The sequence below is a fragment of the Panthera tigris genome, chromosome F2 (assembly GCF_018350195.1).
Source record: "Panthera tigris isolate Pti1 chromosome F2, P.tigris_Pti1_mat1.1, whole genome shotgun sequence".
Taxonomy (NCBI): domain Eukaryota; kingdom Metazoa; phylum Chordata; class Mammalia; order Carnivora; family Felidae; genus Panthera; species Panthera tigris.
In genome coordinates, this window is record NC_056676.1 from 44407158 (window position 1) to 44428728 (window position 21571).

The 21571-nt window shown below is 35.9% G+C and overlaps 1 protein-coding gene across 1 annotated transcript in view; it reads right to left on the bottom strand.

The window, feature by feature from the left end:
• The window catches only part of STK3 (serine/threonine kinase 3), a 292559-nt gene that overhangs the window by 141572 nt on the left and 129416 nt on the right, over nucleotides 1-21571 (bottom strand). The window contains exon 7 of the mRNA XM_042972682.1: nucleotides 6708-6845. Within this exon, the coding sequence (XP_042828616.1) occupies nucleotides 6708-6845 (138 nt within the window). The remainder of the gene's footprint in view (nucleotides 1-6707; nucleotides 6846-21571) is intronic.

Below are 21571 nucleotides of genomic sequence, written 5' to 3' on the forward strand. Positions count from 1 at the left end.
TACTTTCTAAATGAGATATATTTATAATAAGTCTAACTCATGTTTCTGTAAGAGGCATACTAAGAAAAACTTGGGTTAAAAGTCAAAGATAGGCAATGAAATAGTAGTCAAACACAAAAATGTATCAAGAATAAAATGGTCCAAATAAAATAAAAGTGAAGGCTCAAACAGTACATGATGAAACAGTCATTTAATGTTTATAAGGGACGTAATATAAAGAAACATAGTTATAAACTTAATACAACATTATGATTCAAAACAATTTTAGAGAATTAAGTTCTAAATAAATAAGACATAGGAAATAGTGGGGCTTTTTTGGTCACTGAGAAAATAGGCAAAAAAAAATTTAAAAACTATCTGAATATTATAATCAGATTGAATCAACAGAAAAATTAGTAAAAAGAAGCTACATCTTTTTGTTAAATGCCTAGAGAAGCATGTGGTACTACTCTAAGAATAGGAAGAGCAATGAAACAAAATATAATGTCCCCAGAAATAGAATATAATACACAAAATAAACAGTCATACTATGAAGATAGCATTTTCAATCACTGAGGAAAAATAACTTTAAACTGGTGCTGAGATAATGCCTGTCTTTTGTGGGAAAATTTAAACTAGATCTTTATCACAGAAACACGAAAATAAATTCCAGATAGATGAAAGGAGGTGAAAGTTAAAAAAATAGAAACACAGAGAACAAGAGGGTAATATATGAGAATATTTATATGTTCAATCCAATGCTATAAAACAAAAGAAAAAGATGATTTGGATACATATAACTTAAAAATGCATAAATGACAAAAAATATGAATTAAAAAGTTTATTTGTAACATTTATATCAGACAAGAAGGTGATCACAAGAGTTTTTAAAAGAATCAGTAAGAAAAAGATAAGCACACCAAATTCTAAAAGGCTATTTCTAAATGCATCTAAAGGAAAATCAAAACTAAAAAAGGGTGAGGGGCACCTGGTTGGCTCATTTGGTTAAGCATCCGACTTTGGCTCAGGTCATGACTTCATGGCTCCTGAGTTCGAGTCCCACATCAGGCTCTGTGCTAATAGCTCAGAGCCTGGAGCTTGCTTTAGTTTTTGTGTCTCTGTCTCTCTGCCCCTCCCCTGCTCACACTCTGTCTGTCTCTCTCTCAAAAATAAATAAACATTAAAAAAAATGTTTTTTAACTAAAAAAGGGTGAGAATTCATAAAACACCTGAACTAATGTTGTAGTGACAGGAAATACCCCAAATCAACCTACCACATTCTTGATCATGTATCTTTAAAATAAGGCTGCCTGAAAATTACCTCTTTTAAAATCTGAGATAGTGCCTCTTAAATTTTGTTCATGTTCTGAATTACCAACTTCTGAACTGACAGAATTCAAATTAGTGATTTATTCAAAAAAACTTCATAGCAAACAAGAATTTAAAGTGAATTGAAGAAGAGACTTCTGCTTCTGGACAAAATGAATAGACATACTTTTCCCTGTAACTCTCCATTAAAGCACAATTAAAACCCTGGACAAAACATAGGAAGATTCTGAAAGATGGAGAGAAGGTGGCAAAATGGGTAGGGACTCTGGAATTTGGGGTAGAATACAGCTTTGAGGTCCATGGTTTTCTGTTTTACCTCACTTATCCCAGATCAGGTACTAGAGAAGCCAGCACAACTAAGAAATACCAATGGACACAAGTGAAAAAAACAAAAACAAAAACCCTACAAAAGCCTACTCTCTCAAGCCAAGAGATCAGGAAAGGACAGCTAACAAGACAAAAGTTTTAGGTAACAACCAATCTAGTCCAGCCAAACACTACACAGAAAACACTGACCCCTCCTCCACCAGCAAAGGCTGAATGAGGAACCTAGACTTCCAACCTCTGGAGGCTGTCCAATCCTTCTACTGAGGTGGTATCAGAGAAGACCAAGTATCAGGCTAGGGCTTTCACTTCTATCAGGCCGTATAACAAATTGTCAGCCACCCTGCTGGTGTGAAGTGTCTGCAGAGACTGTGTTGCAGGCTGGACTTATACCCCTACCAGGCAATAATGAAACAAACAAACAAACAAACAAACAAACAAACAAAAAAACCCACCCCCTCCCTGCTGGAGTGGAATCAGACAGAGGCCCACTGGAGAGTCAGAACTTTCATCACCAGCAAGCTATAATGAGGCCCTGCAGTTCTAGGAGAGGCCACTAGATGCGCCCCAGCCCTCACCCCTGTTCAGTAAGTAATAAGGGACCCCAGCACACACATGTCAAAGGAGACCAAGTGGGGGTATCAGACTTCTACTGCTACCTGGCAGAAATGAGATGGGGCCCCTTTCCCTCACTGAAGCAGCATCAGAGGACACCTGTTAGAAAATTTAAATAAGATCTACACTCTCACCATAATACCCAAAATGTCCCAGTTCCAAATGAAAAACACTCACCATACCAACAAGCAGGAAAATCTCAACTAAAATGGGAAAAGACAGTCAACAGACAGCAACATCAAGATGACATGGCTGTTAGAATTACGTAACAAGGGGGCACCTGGGTGGCTCAGTCGGTTAAGTGGCCGACTTCGGCTCAGGTCATGATCTCGCGGTCCGTGAGTTCGAGCCCCGCGTCGGGCTCTGTGCTGACAGCTCAGAGCCTGGAGCCTGTTTCAGATTCTGTGTCTCCCTCTCTCTGACCCTCCCCCGTTCATGCTCTGTCTCTCTCTGTCTCAAAAATAAAAAAATAAACGTTAAAAAAAAAAATTAAAAAAAAAAAAGAATTACGTAACAAGGATTTTAAGGCAGTCATCACAAAAATGCTTCAACAAGTAATTACAAACATGCTTGTAAACAAATGAAAAATTGGAAAGTCTCCAGAAAGAAATAGAAGATATAAAAGAGAAACAAATGAAAAAGTTAGAATTGAAAAATACAGTAATGACAATAAACTCAATGAATGGGCTCATCAGCAGATGAGGACAGAGGGATGAATCAGTGAATTGTAATATAAAACAGTAGAAAGTACACAATGTGAACAACAGAAAGAAAATAGACTAGCATAAAAATGAACAGAATCTCAGGGATCTGTAAGACTAAAACAAAATGTCTAACATTTGTATCAATGGAGTCATAATAAAGAGAAGAGAAAGAGGGTAGGACTGAAAAAACATTAGAAAAAATAATGACCAAAAACTTTCCTAAACTAGTAAGAGATAAAAACCTACAGATTTAAGAAGGTAAACAAACTCCCAACAGGATAAACCAAAAGAAATTCATACCTAGACACATAATTAGACCTGTGAAAATTAGGACAAAGAAAAAAAATCTTGAAAACAGCAAGGGGTAAAACAATCCAACAAAGAGACAGTAGAGTGCTCATAAGAAACTGTGATATCAGAGGAAGTGGCACAGTATTTTTCAAGTGCTGAAAGGAAAAAAAAAAACCTGTCAACCAAGAATTCTATAGCTAGTGAAAATATCCTGCAGGAAAGAAAAGGAAATCCATATATTCTCATATGAAGGAAAACTAAGAGAATTTCTTACTGCAGACCTACCTTAAAAGAATGGCTTACAGGAAGTCCTCTAGACACAAAGGAAGTAATAAAAGAAGGGACTGTGAAACATTAGGAGAAAGAACAATGGAAAGAGCAAAAATAGGGTAAATACAACAGATTACCCTTATTGAGTTTTCTCAATTGTTTAAAGGTTAAAGCAAATATTTTACCACTGTTTGACACAGATCTCTATGTATGAATAGAAAATATTTTGACTACTATAAATGGGAGGGATAGCAAGGTAGATAAAGTTCTACTCCTCAGTTGAACTGGTGAAATGGAAGAATAAGTCACGTTCCATGGGAGTTCACAGAGTAACCCATGACATCATCTGTTCTAGTCAAGCTCAGGGGTCAATTCAAATAATGGCAGATCTCAGTCAACCTCACAGTCTCACAGAAATACATCCTGGGGCAGGAGCTGACTTCAGGTTCTAGGCTGCCCACCAGCAGATACAAGGACCATCTTGAGATCTGGAACTTTAGCGCCACTAGGCTGAACTTGAACCCTGTCCTTTAATATCTTTGGGGTTTCAATCTCCTCATCTTTTAAGAACTACTAGGAGTTCACTAATAATTTCAAAGGATCCTTTCAGTCTATGATTCTTTTAAGCTTACACAATTATTTATATTGTGCCCTGGAGAAAAAAACACTATAAAAAATTCAGCATGAATTTCTTAAAAACTGTTTATCAGGGTCTAGAAATCAACATGGTATAATCTGTACATGTAGGCTATAGATGTGTCCACTAAAACTTGGTAATAAGACTGTCCTCTGAGAGTTATAATTCAACTCATAATATGTAAGACATACGCAAAACTCCTTTAAGAGACAGAATGGATTCCAGGCATCTAGCAAATAAGACTCAAATGAGACTAATGAGACTCACGATAATTATTCTATCTGATATACATGTATTAAGTACTGGATACCAGTAAATGATATGCACTTTTGGGAACACTGAGGAATGACAACTAGCCTTAACAAGGATGAGAGAGGAAGGCTTCCCAGAGGAGTACCTAATTTGAATTAGAAATAATTAAAGAAGAGTAAGAAGGAAACTTGGTGAAGGGGGTTTTTAACTAGGAGGGTTGGGGGAAACAGTGTGAAAAAAGGTACAGAGGATTGAAAGAGCATGGTCTGTATAATAAACTACAAGTCCATTATTTCAAAATGTATAGAGAAGAAAAAGAGAAGTAGCAAAGAGCAGTTACGAGGCTAGACAAGCAAGGGCACATTATAACAAAGGGCCTTGAATGGTTAACAATAGCACAATAGGAAGAAAAAAAAATCAAGAAAGCAAATATTGGCTCATATGCACTATACAGTTCTTGTTATAAAGAAGGATGGTTAAGCCAAACCCAACTAGAGGCTAAAGGGTAACAGAGCTTGTTAATGTAGCCCATCTAGGCCAACTTTTTGGGCAGAAAAGAGTGGAAAAAGAGTGGAGCTGGGGGACAAATGGAATAAACCCACAAGAGTCACTTTTACTGTGTGATCTTCAGTGAGTCATTTAACCTTTTGGGGCTTCAAGACCTTCATCCACAAAATAAGGGAATTATACTAGAGTATTTCTCAACTGCTTTTCTATCCTAAATACTCAAAGTGGGAAAAAACAAAACAAAAACCAGAGTATCTTTTCTTAAGATTAGAAAAGATTATGGAAGAAAGACTACAAAGAAATACTGGTCACATTATCCAAAATATCAGTTACCAGATATATTTGGATTTATTTTAACCATCATTTTTTGTGCTATCTGTCCCACTTTTTGTTTTGCTTCCCCCCTCCTTCTTTCTGGTCTTCCTTGGGGATGAATAATTTGGATACTCAACATGATAACAATACCAACTGGCCCTTGATTTATGTGCTCAAAATTCCTCTGTAATGCTGACAATATCTCAAAATAAAAGTTTTAATTAATTAATTCTTGAAAGGCAATATTTGCATATAACACAGAACTCAAAAGGCTCAAAAAGAGCATTCAGCAAAATGTATGTCTCTATCCCACTCCTGCTTCTTAGCCATACTGTTATCTACTCTGGAGGTCAGTTTCTTGATTATTTTTCCAGATCTACTCCACTGCAAGCATTGGTGCATGCACGCGCGCACACACACACACACACACACACACACGATTTATAAATGAAAGACATTATAATTAAACATATATTATATGAAATTACTGATTATATATTAATAGGACATATCAGTGGGTATATAGGATTGAATATTATAATGAATATAATAATATAATAAATTATGATGATATATACATATATGTATGTGTAGGTGTGTATACTCTGCCAATTACTCCTCTCAGTGGACCTTAGATTGCTTCCAACTGTTGGCAGATATTTATGTTGTTTCTGATCTTCTGTCATTACAATGTACTATGAATACTTCGACACATAAGTTATGTCAGCAATGGTTAACATTTTCTGTAGAACAAATTTCTGGAAGTGTAACTGCTGGGTCAAAAAAGAATTCCTTTCCAAATATCAAGAATTATTTTCCAAATATCAATTGATTATTAGCTTAGAGGTCTAAGCCAATTCTGTTGGGAAAATAAAGACACAGATGTTTATCAAAAGTATTAAATTATTTCTAATCGCAATAAATGCCAACGTAGATAAAAAATAAAACCTCCTGACACTCTGGATAAAGAGTCTGCTTGTAGTTGGGGGTGGGTACTGAAAGTATTTAGGTAATCATGTAATCAATATATATACACAACATAAGGTCTTTTCAAGGAGCTCAGGGATCTTGTATTTATATACCTTATGGTATATCAAAAAGTGAAAAAAGAAATGCTGGGCCAAGGACTAATACAGCAGGGGAAAAAAGCACAAAAAATACGAACAGTGGAGAAAATAACTCATTTCTGCACTGAGAACCTTTTAGAAGTTTTGTTTTAAACAACTTTGGAGGGAAGAATTGACAACAACAAATATAGAAAAAAGGGAAAAGACAGAAGACTGAATTTGGAAAACAGAAAAGGAAAATCGAGACACAGAGAACAGGTAGGCGAAGAATGGTGTGTGTGTCTTTGTCAATCCATATTTCCTCAGAGGTTTACATCTTGAGAAATCGGTTAATAAAAGCCACAGCAATTCTGGTCAATGTGAGAAAGCTACAAGGTATGAAGAAAATATCTTTCCCTTTCAGGCATAAGCACTGACCTGTAACAGTTGTGTGGCAGTAGCTCTCTGCTCAGGATTCTTCACGAGGCACTTTTTAACAAAATCGGTGAAATCATCAGACCAAAGTTCTGGCTTCCTGAATGTTGGTGGTGGATTTGTGGGAATCATAAAAATAGCCTAGCAAAAATGAAATAGCCAAAAGAAATTAAGTAAGAATCACAACAGCACACCAAAAAAACAAATCTCTCTATCTTTCTATCAGACCCTAAATCTGAAAAACAAATTTAAGCTGTTCTAGGATTTCCAGTAAGATTGCAATTCAGGAAGCAAGTCCATCTGCTACTAATGTAATCATTTCCCATTAAATTTCCTCTATTTGAATTGCAGCTCATTGAGCACATCATTCTTTATTTTATCTATTATTTTTAATCAGTCTCCAAAAAAGACTGCAATTCTAACCCTTTCACCAAATTAGGAACATTCTCTAATTAAACAGATATATTCCCTAATTTTGCTATTGCATGCCAGATTTACTTCCCATTTCAGTTTCATATAAGTATTCCTGCTCAAAATGGATAGCAGCAGTCAAATTTGTTTCTGCAATCCAGAATATATAAGTATAAATAAAATTACTACCGTGATTAGAAATAATACTAATAGAGCCAAGGAAACTTTTGTTTCCTTTTCTAACTACATGAATCAGGATTCCAAATTAAAAGTATTAAAGGTAATATACCACTTAAATTTGTTATTAATGATATAATTTAGTATTAAAAACTTAGAACTAATTAAATACATTCAGAAAGTTCAAAATTCAAAAGTTTTAAAAAGCCTTCCTGCCATCCTTGTCCTCCTAGCTGTCCAGTCATCCTTTCTCAACCAAGAGAATTAATTCTTAATGTTCTTAGGAAATCACTGTATGTAATGAAATTACTTCTCTCTTGGGGCATCTATAATAGTTCCTGATAAAATACTATCACTAAAACATCATTTTCTTTGAAAAGATATAAAAATGAAAATACAATAAAGTTAAAACAAATGTATCGAGCACTCAATAAACACTATTACCATTTTCTTTTAATTTTTTTTTTACAGTATTTATTTTTGAGAGACAGAGACGGAGCACAAGTTGGGGAGAGGCAGAGAGAGAATGAGACACAAAATCCAAAGCAGGATTCAGGCTCTGAGCTGTCAGCATAGAGTCCAATGCGGGGCTCAAACCCACAAACCCTGAGATCATGACCTGAGCCGAAGTTGGACATTTAACTGACTGAGCCACCTAAGAGCCCCTGCTATTACCATTTTCATTTTCACATAATGTTATTAATAAACAAGAGGCAAACACAGCCAGGACAAAAATTTTACAAAGTAAAATGAATTCAACCATAACTAATTGTAGTTTAACAAGTAAATTTATATAATTATACAGTCAACACAACAGGTGAGATGAGGAAAAAATGGCTTTTGGCAATCTTAATATATGCATATGCAACATACAAACATGTGCCCCTCAAAGATGTAGTTAGGGTGAAACATCCAAAAAACTCCCTTCTGGGCTGCAGAATTCTTGGACTTTCTAGAAGGGAGGTGTTTGTCTCTGTTCTGTTCTCAGTTTTTTGCCTGGCTTTGGTGGTCTTCTCTCTTCATGTATAAACAAATTTCCTTACTGCATAAAGAAAATAAAAATGGCAATACTACAAACCGCAGCAATACTCAGAAACCAGTTTTTTTTTACCACTGAAAGTAATCATAATTATGTTTAAAACTTCTGTTCATATATGGAGAAAACACCACAGCTGTAGAAAAAGTAACAAAGATAATATATTCTTGGGGATACCAATTTTAATGTATTTTGTTGCTATAATAAAACTGTTCCACTCTCCACTGGAGTTTATGAACTGTTCAAAGTCATTCACAAGTATCTTAAAATCATAGAATTTCCATAATAAAAGATATATGACACATCATTTAGCTTAACCATTTAACAGAAAAGGAATCAAAAGGCCAGAGAGGCTAAGTGACTTAAAACCAAAATTTTAGACCCACAAAAGGCCTTTATTTAAAAGATTAGCAAAGTATTCTAATGCTTCTACTATATTTCAAGAAGCAGAAGGTGAAGTACAAAGCAAAGAGGGTTACTGAATCTAAACAAGCAGCTAGTAAGAGAACAGAGAAATGACAATTGATGATGTTTTCAACGTATTTGTCTTCATAGGCCCTCCTCTTCCAAGCAGAGAAGAAAGCATAAGCAAGTTTTAAGCCTTTATGGTAAGGCAGTGACAGAAATGACCTTAAAACTTACTACAATCACAAAGGTGACCATCGATAAAGGTGAAGGTCATTCAATGAAAAATGAATGAGGGAAAGACCATTACGTGGAGAAAATACAGTCTTTTCAACAAATGGTGCAACAAAAATGAATTTGGATTCTTATGTTGTACCATATACAAAAATTAACTGAAAATGGACCAGTGACCATAACAGTAAGAGTTAAAACTATAAAACTTAGAGGAAAATGTTGGGGGAAAGCTTCAAAACATTGGATTTGGCAATAATGTCTTGGGTGTGACCCCCAAAATCTAGGCAACAAAAGAAAAAAAATAGGTAATTGGACTTCATCAAAATTTAAAATTTGTGCATCAAAGGACACTATCAATAAGATGAAAAGGCAACCGAAATGGGAGAAAATATTTGCAAATCCTATGTGTGGTAGAGGTTTAATATCTAGGATGTATAAAGAACTCCTACAACTCAACAACCAACAACCCAACTCAAAAGACGGAGAAAGAACTCGAATAGGTATTTCTTCAAAGAACATACAAATGGCCAATAAGTACATGAAAAGGTACGCAACATAACTAATCATTACAGAAATGTAAATCAAAACCACAATGAGATATGTCTCACATTCATTAGCATGGCTTTTATTAAAGAAAAAAAATCAGAAAATAACAAGTGGTGGCAAGGATGTGGAGCAGTTGGAATCCTCATGCACTGCTGGTAGAGATGTAAAATGGTGCAGCTGCTTGAAAAACAGTATGGCGATTCCTTGAAAAATCGAACACAAAATTACCATATGATGCCCTAATTCTACTTCTGGGTATGTACCCAAAAGAAGTAAAGGCATGGAAGATATATTTGTATACCCATATTCATAGACTCATTATTCACTGTGGCCAAAAGATGGAAGTGACCCAAGTGTGCACTGACAGATGAACGGATAAAGAAAACATAGTGTTTACACTGTATACACACATACAATGGAATATTATTTAACCTTGAAAAGAAAATTTTGGGGGTGCCTGAGTGGCTCAGTTGGCTGAGGATCTGACTTTGGCTTAGGTCATGATCTCACGACTCATGGTTTCGAGCCCCATGTCAGGCTCTGCGCTGACAGCTCCGAGCCTGGAGCCTGCTTCGGATTCTGTGTTTCCCTCACTCTTTCTGCCCCTCCCCTGCTTGTACTCACTCTCTCTCTCTCTCTCTCTCTCTCTCTCTCAAAAATAAATAAACATTAAAAAATTTTTTTTCTAAATGGTTAATTTTATGCTGTGTATATTTTACCACAAAGAAAAAATATGGAAAAAATATTACATTAAGTAATAATCAAGTTCAGAAATATTTAAGTGCCTACTGCAGATGAAGCACGGTGTTAAGCATTAAATGGAGCTCAAAGAAGCAGCAGGAAATACCCTACCCTTAAGTCACTACCCTTAAGAAGCTTCTAACCTAGTCTGTCAATGAAAGCACAAACAATAAAAGAATTAAATAACAGTATAATCATAAAATAAATGATAACAAGGCATTTGGAACAGAGGTCATTCCCCTTAGTAGAAACAGTGTAAGGATAAGCAGGAGAGTAGAAACAGGCCATCGGGAGGAGCAGAGAACAACTGACTGCTTGGTAAGGTATAGGAAATAAGAAGATTAGAAGGGAAATGGAGAATATGGAGTTTGGTCAGCAAGAAAGTACACAACTGAAAAGAAATGTGTGTGTGTGTGTGTGTGTGTGTGTGTGTGTGTATTTGTTCTTGATTAGGTTGTTTATGACCCAAGAAGTAGATTAAACAAGAACAAAACCCCTGGAGACACTCTAAATATGGAATAGAAAAGGCAGTTAGGGGCTAGTACAGATAGCCCAACACGAGTAATAAAGAGTTCAAACGAGGGTGGTTTCTACGGAAATGAAATGGAAGAAATGAGGTAGAGGAGATACTACAAAAGAGGAACCAAGAATATATCTTGCCAACATTGTGTGGGAGGGGTGGAAAAAAAGGAAGAATGAAAGATTACTCTAGAATTCAAGAAATTTTAAAAAACAATACCTTAATTGCAAGGCACTCAGGTATTCTAACAATTCACTACATCATTTTTTTGAAAGCCCTTAGAATATGCAGCAAGTTGCTACAGTGTGTTATCACTGGTTTCTAACTCGGAAAGTGATCCAAAGGACTTTCCATGGACAAAGCAGTGAAGATTCAATATCCAAGTCTGTTGATTCTAGGGTAAGAGTTAATCTCTTTTATTAGTCTATTCATCTTCTTTCAAAAGGGGAAAATCCTTTCATAGAAGAGAACATTCTTACACATCTTACATCATATCACACGTATTTACATCTAACATGGTCCTTTCAAAAGCAGTACAGCCAGTTTTATGACACAATAAGCACGTCAAATGACATTTATCAAGTACTTTCTGTGTGTTCAAAACTCCGTTCTAAATGAAGTTGCAGACTGATAGGCCAAAGGCCAAATAACATTAGTGGGCATATTTTGTTCAGTCACTATCAAGTTCACACTCCCAAAAGGTAAGAATCTGCTGGAATTAGGCTGATTTCACCCAGGATGTACGTTCTCCCTTGTACATGGGCCCCATTTAGTCTGGCTCGATTATCTACTTTACCTGATGGTTCTTTCAAGTATTCAACTTTGTGAGCCCTGCTATTAACAGATTTTAAAATAAAACATATATCTCAAAGCCACAGAGCTCACAGTCAGCTTGTAAGGGGTGGGGGGGGGGGGAAATTAACACGTCAAACAAACAGCAAACAATGAAATGCTGGAAAATAAAGTTCTTCTGTAAATAACCTAATTCATCCCAGCTCCATAGCTGAAACAGAACCTAATCTGGCTTCAAGGATGGGCAAGATGGGGTTAATATCAGCTGCTGGAAAGGGTACACAAAACCACCTGCTACTTCAATTAAAGAATAAAAATAAATTTGAACTCTCATCTCTGCAAAACAGTTCAAAGCACCCACATAAGCCCTTATATACTGACCTCAAACTGCAGGTAAATGATACTAGATTGTCTAGATAAATGTTGTTCATCTGCACTTGTTACAAACTGATGGATAACAACTCAGTGATTTATGTTCTTGTAGCTAATGCTCTCCTTTGAACTTTGAGTCAATAAGTTGCAGTCTTATCTTCTGATAATCTTAACATATAAGGCTCACCTCAGCAGTAGCTATTAGAAACTCAAGGATAAAAAAACTGAACCCTAACTCTTATTTACCCAGTACTATCATAAAGCAATCCTAAAAGGTTCACATTCTAGTCTCAAACAAGCACTGAACTGCATATAGTTCAAACAAGTAAGTCTCATTATATGGTCTACCAAAAGCAGAGACTCCGAAAGGCTCCAGGAAAACCACTATACCTTTTATTTCTATTTTTTTAGGTTAGATAATCAATAACAAATGGGCAGATTTTCTCACAGGCTTAACTTTGTTCAACTAATTTAACCTAATCATGAATCATAAAGGATCTTCTTAAGAATCCCTAGGTTTTGTATGAGCTAATTAGGTAATAGGCCCCTGCTGTAGAAAGTTTTAGCAATCAGTGGCTAGCCTTAGACTAACAATTCACTCCCTCCCTTGCCACCAACCAAATCGCATGGACACACTTTACAGCCATATAATTTATCTTATCTCTAACACCATTTTGATTGAAGAATGTTAGTACAATAAACAGTATGATTTTCCTTGTATTTGTTGCTACACAGTGTGTTGCTTAACTATATATTGAACCTCTGGTTGAGTTTTTTTTTAATTTATTTTTAACGTTTATTCATTTTTGAGACAGCCAGAAGGCACGAGCATGGGAGGGGCAGACAGAGAGGGAGATACAGAATCCTCAGCAGGCTCCAAGCTCTGAGTTCTCAGCGCAGAGCCTGATACGGGGCTAGCACCTACGAACTGTGAGATCATGACCTGAGCCAAACTCGGACGCTCAACCAACTGAGCCACCCAGGTGCCCCTGAACCTCTGATTACGTTTTCAAAAGAACTTCCCTGATCACAAATAGTCTAAAGAAGCCAAAAAATGTAAGTGCCTCAAAACAAATAATTCACTCCATGCTTGGAATTTCATGCCTTAGACTCCAGGAGCACCCACATGTGGAAAGAGCTGGAGCTGAGCAAGCACAATGCCTGCACTCTGCAATCTCAGTGGAGTGAATCAACACATATGCCTGAAGCTAAGGTAGCTGGGTTTGTGAATATACAGAAGCAAGGAAATGTCGGAATAACAAAGGAATCTGTGCCACTATTCAAGAACCTCAGGTATATGAGCAAAAGGTTATCTTCATAACAAATAAATGAGATAAGGAATGAGAAAGCATTTTATAAAACTTCAAAGAACTAAATAAACACAGCTGTTTATTTTTCTTGCTGGCAAACATAATCCATAGGCAGGAAGCTACTAAGTCAAATAAAAATATATAGCTTCTAAAAATGATACATAGGAATAATAATTTTTAAAAGACTACACAAATAAGATGGCAAACAACACAACAAAATGAAGCCAACACTGGATCTGGGTCAGAAAAACAGGCTTGAGCTCTCAGTCGTCCTCTGGCTGATCGTGCAGCTTCAGTTTTTTCATTTAAGTGATGACATTGGACTACATGTTTTTCAGGGTCCTTTTTGGGTCTAAAAGACTCTAGCACTCTAACTGCCTAGCAGTCAAGGAGTTAAATGCTCACTAGCCAAGTAGTATTAAGAAAGGAGATGCAAGGGGGGGGGGGGGGAAGGAGAAGGATAACAAAATGGTTATTAGATGTGAACACAAAAGTACAAATCTACATTTTTATTACCACTCCCTCAAATGCAATTTTGAAGCAGACAGAGAATACTAAAACCCAGAGTGAACCTTGCTATCAGGGTGCAGTTTCTACAGTAAGCACAGGGTTAAAGTATTGTGAGCCTGACCTCACAATTCACTCCAACTCCAACTGCAGGAACTTCAATACTCATTAATCTGTCCAATAAGGGCCATTTTGCCTGCCGAGGTACCAGATTAAGGGAAGGGATGCAGTTGATGTCCTGGCGGTACAGAGTGAATAAGAGAACTGGCTCTAGAAGTCTGAGCCAGCCCTAGATAGCACTGGGTCCAACAGCACTGCCACCATAAGCAGCTACATGACCTATTTTACTTCTCTATGCCTATTTTCACATATTAAAAATGGGAATAATCATACCCACCTTACAGAGCCAGTCTGAAGCTTGCATGGGTTAATACACGTAAAATATATGCAGCAGCACCGACCACATTGCAAATGCACAAAAATTAACCCCACTTTACCAAGGGGACCCGCAAGAGTAAACTACCTTATTCAAGGTCACACAGCTAGTCAACACTGGAACTCAGGTGTACCAGGCTCCTTGGCTACTTCACACCACCTCTAGATTTCTATTAAATTTCTGCCACAGATAATTCTATCATAAGATACGAGCCCCCTAATGTATATTCAGTCTCCAAAAAAGAAGATGGAAAGCTATTTGTATAAAGATGGTTAGAATTCACTTTCTGTAACAGTGGAAAACTGCAAACAAAAAATACCAAACAATTAAGAAATGGATAAGTAAACTGCTATGTATCAATAAAATGGAGAAACTTATTGCTATAAAGACAACAAATGGTGAATCACAAAATCACAACGAAATATTTTGTTTTGTTTTTTAAGTGAAAATGAGAAAATAAAGCAACAGTCTGTTGTTCTGAATGATTACCTTCAGTAATGACATGTGGCAATGTCACTAAAATGTAGCAATAAAGACTGAAAGATGGTACAGAATCTCAAAAATTCAAAATATCAATTCACAATAGCAACTGTCTACAAGATTGCAAAAGACTCTTTTTACATTTTTTATTCTCAAGGCTACTCACTGTATATATTAAACTTTTAAAAACTGTATTTGAGGGGCACCTGGGTGCTCACTCGGTTAAGCGTACAACTTAGGGTCAGGTCATGATCTTATGGTCTGTGAGTTCCAGCTCCGTGTTGGGCTCTGTGCTGACAGCACGGAGCCTGCGGCCTGCTTCAGATTCTGTGTCTCCCTCTCTCTGTCCCTCCCCAATTCATGCTCTGTCTCTCTCCCTCTCAAAAAAGGAATAAACATGAAAAAAAATAATTAAAAAAAAACCCACTTGTACTTGCAATTGATCCAAGGCTTCATTTAGAACCACTGCTGAATTTATAGCCAACTGCAATCCGCTTCTATAACCACCTCACACAAACATAATTTAAATTCCAACACCTTTCACGGCTTCCATCTCTTCAGGTTGAAATATCATGTCCCTTTAATACAATGCAAAAGTATTCATAAAATATGGCTAAAGAAGAAATCAGAAGTGAATAAGAGCCAAAGTTAAGCAACTTTCTCAGCCTACTCTCTTTCCAATCTCCCAAATTAGAATTCCTATGTGTGACCAGTTCAACCAACTGCTTTGAGCACATAAAATGTATCCATACCTGCAATATAAGAATTTCTTACAAAAAAAAAAAAAAGGAATTTCTTCAAGAAGCTTAGAATTTAATGGGATAGAGAATGCACACCAGATCATTTCAATAAAATAGTGTAAGTACAAATATATATGTGAACACTGGGCATTATGACTTGGTCCAAACTGAGGTTTAAAAAAAAAAAAAATGAGACTTAACCTGAATGCTAAAGAATGAGTTAATGAGTCATAGAAAAGAGAACAGTATGTTCAGGATGTGGGGTCTGAAGTGTCACCATGGGGTCTATGAGGGAAAGTAACCTGTTTTGTGCATGGGGCAGGGAAATTACAAGGTGAGCCTGAAACATCTTACTGGCCCTTAGAGAAAGGAACCAACGACCAACTGAGTCATGTCAAAAGAAGTTCAGAACATTGAGAGCTTAGCTCCACCCATAAAAGATTCAAATTTACTTGACCTGAAGTCAGTCGATTCAAATCTACTTGACCTGAAGATTGCTTGGTCTCCCAAGCAATTCTAACGTGTAGTCAACACTGAGAACACCGTTCTAGGACATATAATATAAGGCAAGTATTATCACTGTATGTGCCTCCATTTCAGTACCTCCCATATTTTAACCAGTACTCTAGTTAGTTATAAACTCATTCTAAATGCCCTGGACAACATGGAAACTACTTAAAAGCATAGATACAGTGCCTCAAGTTTTGTATCCCCACAGTATCGGGCATAGTCACTTCTGCAAAGTAAAACCGAAATTTTTATTGGAAGTGTTGATATAAAGACTTCCAGTTAAATATGGTTCTTTGAACATACTGATTTACCTCAACTCCATCCCAAAGGAAAGTCCTTACTGAAGGACACTAAGAACTAAAAAAAAAAAAAAAAAAAAAAAAAAAAAAAAAAAAAAAAAAAAAGTTTTGAAAAACAACAGTAGCAGTTCTACCCCTGAATGGCTATATGGCTTAGGCTCAAACCTTAGGTCTTCACCATAAAATAGAAGTAACAGCAGTGCCATTTTATTATTTTTAAAACCCATCCAACTTAATTCACTAGTTATTATATAACAGCTTAACTGAGACACAATTCACATATGTGATCTATGTGATCTGGTCCTCTGCCACCTCTCTGACCTCATCTCCTACTTCTCTCCCTTTCCTGGCCAATTCCAGACACATAAACCTCCACCTCGTTCCTTAAACACCAAACATACTGCCACATCAATTTCCTCTGGCTAGAACACTCTCACCATAAATCTGCATGTCCCATTTACTAACCTCCTTTAGGTCTCTACTAAAGGTCACTTTATCAGCCCTATCTTGACCATCATATATATAGTATCACAAACACCCCTGTCATTCTGTATCCCTCTTATCTTGTTTTATTCTTCTTGTAGAGCAGCACCTGTATATGACTATATGTCACAGTTTTTGAGAAGAATTTGTCTCTGTCCACTACAACATAAACACTTGAAAAGCTGGAACTTTGTTTCATTCACTGCTATATTCCAATGCCTAAAACAGTGTCAGAGCAGGCAGTCAATAAATGAGATGAATTAATATGTAACAAACTCAGTCTCTCTCAGCTTCACTGAGATTTTTTTATTTCCAAAAAGCAGGATTTAGACGTAATGACCCCTAAGACACCTGCACAGCTTTAAAGTCTACAAATCTAGCAAAGAGACAGAACTAGAGAGCTAATGGTAATGTATAAAAATGTAAGCTGGCCTTCTAAGAAGGAAGACTTGACAATAAATGATTAACTACCAAAAGAATAAAGTATATATGAGAGGTACCTCCAAATAAACATGTGAAAGACTTTATAATAAAACTATATAATTAAGCACAGAGAACAAGACTATCTTGCCAAGATTTGCTATCATTGGCAAAAATCCATATTAAACTCAGCTTCCCCAATTCCAGATACAAATGGAATTGTGAATTTGGCAACTCACTGGAGAGAAAGACTGAAGTACAATCTGGGTTCACATTAAAGTTACCTCATTCTTCTCAACTTAGATCTGACCCAGAGGAAAATTTTTAACAGATTGTGTTGGACTAGTGCCATACTATACTCAGTAAAGTTCAAAATTAGCATTTTAGATACTAACCTAAAGGATTTGTATTTTGTTTCCCCAAAACTAAATTCGGCTAAAAATGTAATATGATGAATTATGAATATAAATGGATTATTTAAAGAAACACGTTGTCAAAGAAAAAGCAAATTATAACACCAGTCCCTCCCTCTTTTGATTTCATTCATGCAGTGCCTCACCCAGGTCTGAACACATGGTAGCACTCAAGCTGATAAGAGAGAGATAATTCTCTTCTTTCCTCTCAAAGTTTATTCAGATTTAGTGATCTACAATATATACATGTCCACCTCAAACTTCCTAGTTATCAAAAAATGCAAATAAAAATTATGTACTTCCACTTTTTATATACATACATTAACCATTTATTTTATTACCTGCTATGTCACAAAGCATGTATTCTAGGTAGACAACGAAGTCACAAGATAAAAGTTACCCATGCTGCTCTCAATAAATTTAGAATCTGGTGAAAAAGTCAGACAAAATACAATAGAGTGTGATAAATTCTATGATTTGAGGGTATACAGGGTGCAAAGGAAGGAAGCTCAGAGGAAGGGTTCCCAGGTTAGACTGTAGAAGAGAAATGGGAGAAAATACAGGTAAAGAGAAGTAACACTGAGTAGAGAGCAGCAGTAAGAATTTAAAATATCTGAAAATAATAGTATGGCTAAAGGAAAGTAGATATCACGTAAATAAAGATGTAGGCAGAGCCCAAGACTTTGCATAACAACCTTAGGAGTTCGGCTCCTAACCTAGAGTCAAATGAAAGAAACTGCTTTTTAATGGGAGAATTTTAAGTAAGGGAGTAATATGATCTGTGTTTCATTTGGGAATGATCAATCTAGCAGTATCACGAAGAACACTTTGAAAAGGGGGGGTGAAACCAAACACTAGGAGACTATAATAGAAATCCAGAAGAAAAATTATGAGGTCTGAAATGAAAAAAATAGAGATGGAAAGAAGGGGATATATTCAAGACATATTAAGGAAGTAATATGGGCGGAAATTGGTGAATAATGAGAACCTGAATTAGCTTCATGGCTAATAGGAGGAGCTAAATAGTAAGGAAAGGAATCACAGAAAAATTAGAAGGCAGCATCAGCAGGCCTTGGTGATTGACCAATGGTGGGAGACTGGACAGATGAAGTACACTCTCCAGATTTTCAACATGGCAACTGGTTTGATGGGAGTACCATTAACCAAGATAGAAAATACAATGCTAAAATCAGGCTGATGAGAAAACAGTAAAAAGAGATTTGGAGATATTGGATTTGAAGCATCTCTTGACAGTATAGAAAAGATTATCTAAGTAGGTTTTTAGAAATGAGTCTAGAGCTCGAGACGGGGAAAAAAGAGCCAGGAGACGGAGATACTCTAGAAATCAAAAGAGGAAAGAGATTTAAGGAAGAGAAAATGGCTACCAATGCCAAATAGAAGTAAAAGTTTGTGAACAAGTTTAGTAGAATTGTGGGGGAAAAACAGCCAAAGTCTGTTCGGGGGTAAATGGCAGGGAAGTGAGGAAACTGAGGCAGCATGGGTTTTCATATGTGGCTCTGATAGGAAGGAGTGAGACAGAGCAGCAAACTGAGAATAGTATGAGTCCAAAGAAATTTGTTTCTTCCTTAAAATGAGAAGAACCTGAGCCTGTAAAGTTCTGTAACAGAAAGGAGATAAGTGATGGGTGAAAGAGGGAAGCCAAGAGTGGAAGGAGCATGCCCTTCTACTAAAACCAGGAAAGACAGAAACAAGCCCTTAACAGTTCAGGCACTTAAATGACCACTTAAGCAAATTAATTTTTTTAATAATGAATATCCTGCAAGCTTAGGCTATCTTAGCACTATTTTTTAAACAATTCTGTTGGGTAAATTTTGATACATTTACATATTATATATAGTAATACTTACTGTTGTTAATATTATATCTACTCTATATAGACAGTGTGCATGGCAATGTACTAAGTGGCTTTATAAAAATTATTTCTCTTAGTCCTCACCAAAACTCAATGAAGGATTATTATTCCATTTCATACATCAGAAAACTGAGGCATAGGGAGGTTAAATAACTTGCCCTTGAATACTCAGCAAATAAAGGACAGCACTGGAAAATGAACCCAGACACTGTAGCCCAAAGCCAATGTTCCTGACCAACAAGTTATACTGCCTCTACAAACAAATACTTTTGGTTCATGAAATTAATCTGAAGGCAACATATTTTCCATCAGGAAATATTTCTGATTTTAGAATAGAAGAAAACTGGGTTTACTGATCAAAAACTTGCTAAACTGCACTTAATATATTAAATTTTAAAAACCTAGAGAAATAACAGTATATTATTAAAAACATCACTAAATACAGTTTTCTCTTATGTATGTATGTATATATGGATATGTGTGTGTGTGTGTGTGTGTGTGTGTGTGTGTGTGTGTGTATCAGTGGTTCTTAAATTTGACCATGCATCAGAATTCCTTGGAGGGCTTATTAAAATGCAGACTGCTGAACCCTACCAAAAGAGTTCCAGATTCAATACGCCTGATAAAGGACCCAAGAATCTGTATTTCTAACAAATGTTCAGAAGATATTAATGCTATTGCTCTAGGGACCACACTTTGAGAATGACTACCTTATTATAGCAACTCTATATAAAAGTTAAGTAACATGAATGTAAAAACACCTGGCAGATGGCAGACAATAAGTAGTATCTGCAATTATTATTAATAATAGCAAATATGATGACCATTACTATTATCTGCATAGTTACTTAGACTTTTAATCAATTTTTATTCAAAGAAATACAAAATTAACATATCCTTTTATGATCACAATACTCTGACTGCCAACTTTATGTACCTCTGGTGTCTTTCCTGCATACTGCTAGCAAAACAGCCCTTCTAAAATGTAAATCTGCACATCAACTCATACTTCAAACCAATCTTTCCCTATTACTTGCAAAACAAACTATAATCTTCTTGGCATGGCTAAGAGATAGATCTCTTTGCCCATGAGCTATCATGTAATTACTCATCTTTCAATGTGATTATGGAACATTTCCTATTCTTTGAAAGGTTCCCTAATATGACTCTCTCAATAAAGCCATACATTCCTTTCATGATTCCAAAGTACCTCTAAAATAATAAGAGAACAACAATGATATTATCAATCAACATTGTGGGGTATCTCCCAAGGGTTTTACATGAACTATTTTACTTAATCCTCATAACAACTCAGGATAATGACTATAATTATCCTCATTTATAGATGGAAAAAAATGAGATATGGAGAAAACAAATTTGCCCTAGGTGATAAAACTAGCAAGGAGAAAAGTCAGGATTCTACCACTGCAATTAAGCTATACCAACAACTGTCAGATTTCTTAGTACTTGAGTATTGTTTATAGATTTTTGTAAATATTAATCTCAGTAATTTCCTTATTCATTTTTACATTATTTAACTAATATTTACTACCTTTTATATGCCAGGCATTGTGTTAGGCAATGAGAAACACGATATTAAAAAAAGGAAAACCTAGTGCCGGTTCCCTGAGACATGCAATATAGTGGAAGCCATACATTAAAGGAAAAAAAAATCACATAAATATTTCCATAAATAAACGTTAAAGACAAAAAGGACAAGGTTCTTTTCGATTAAAATAGGAAGATCTAACCTATAGATAGCTATTGTCCCTTACCTTCACAGTGTCCTAATACAAGGGTATAAGTTATGCAAAATATAACTCTCAGAATGCCAAATAACAACATTTTAAAATGACACTTTCAAAATCAAATTAAGTGATTTAATTATAAGATCAAAGTCATGTAGTTAAAATTTTAAACATATTATTAAAAATGACATTTAAATTCTTCGGCTCTTTGTTCTTTTGGCAAATGTAGCTATTGCCTCTCTGAAACAGAATGTAATAAATATAAAAACCTATAAAAAAACTAGTAAACTGGCATTTGAAGGGGCCTTGCAAATATTAGTCATGATAAAGGTAAAATAACATGCCAAGTTCCTGACAATCGTAGTTGTGCAAAAAAAGAACTTCCGTTTTGGACAATGCTAACTTTCTTAAGAT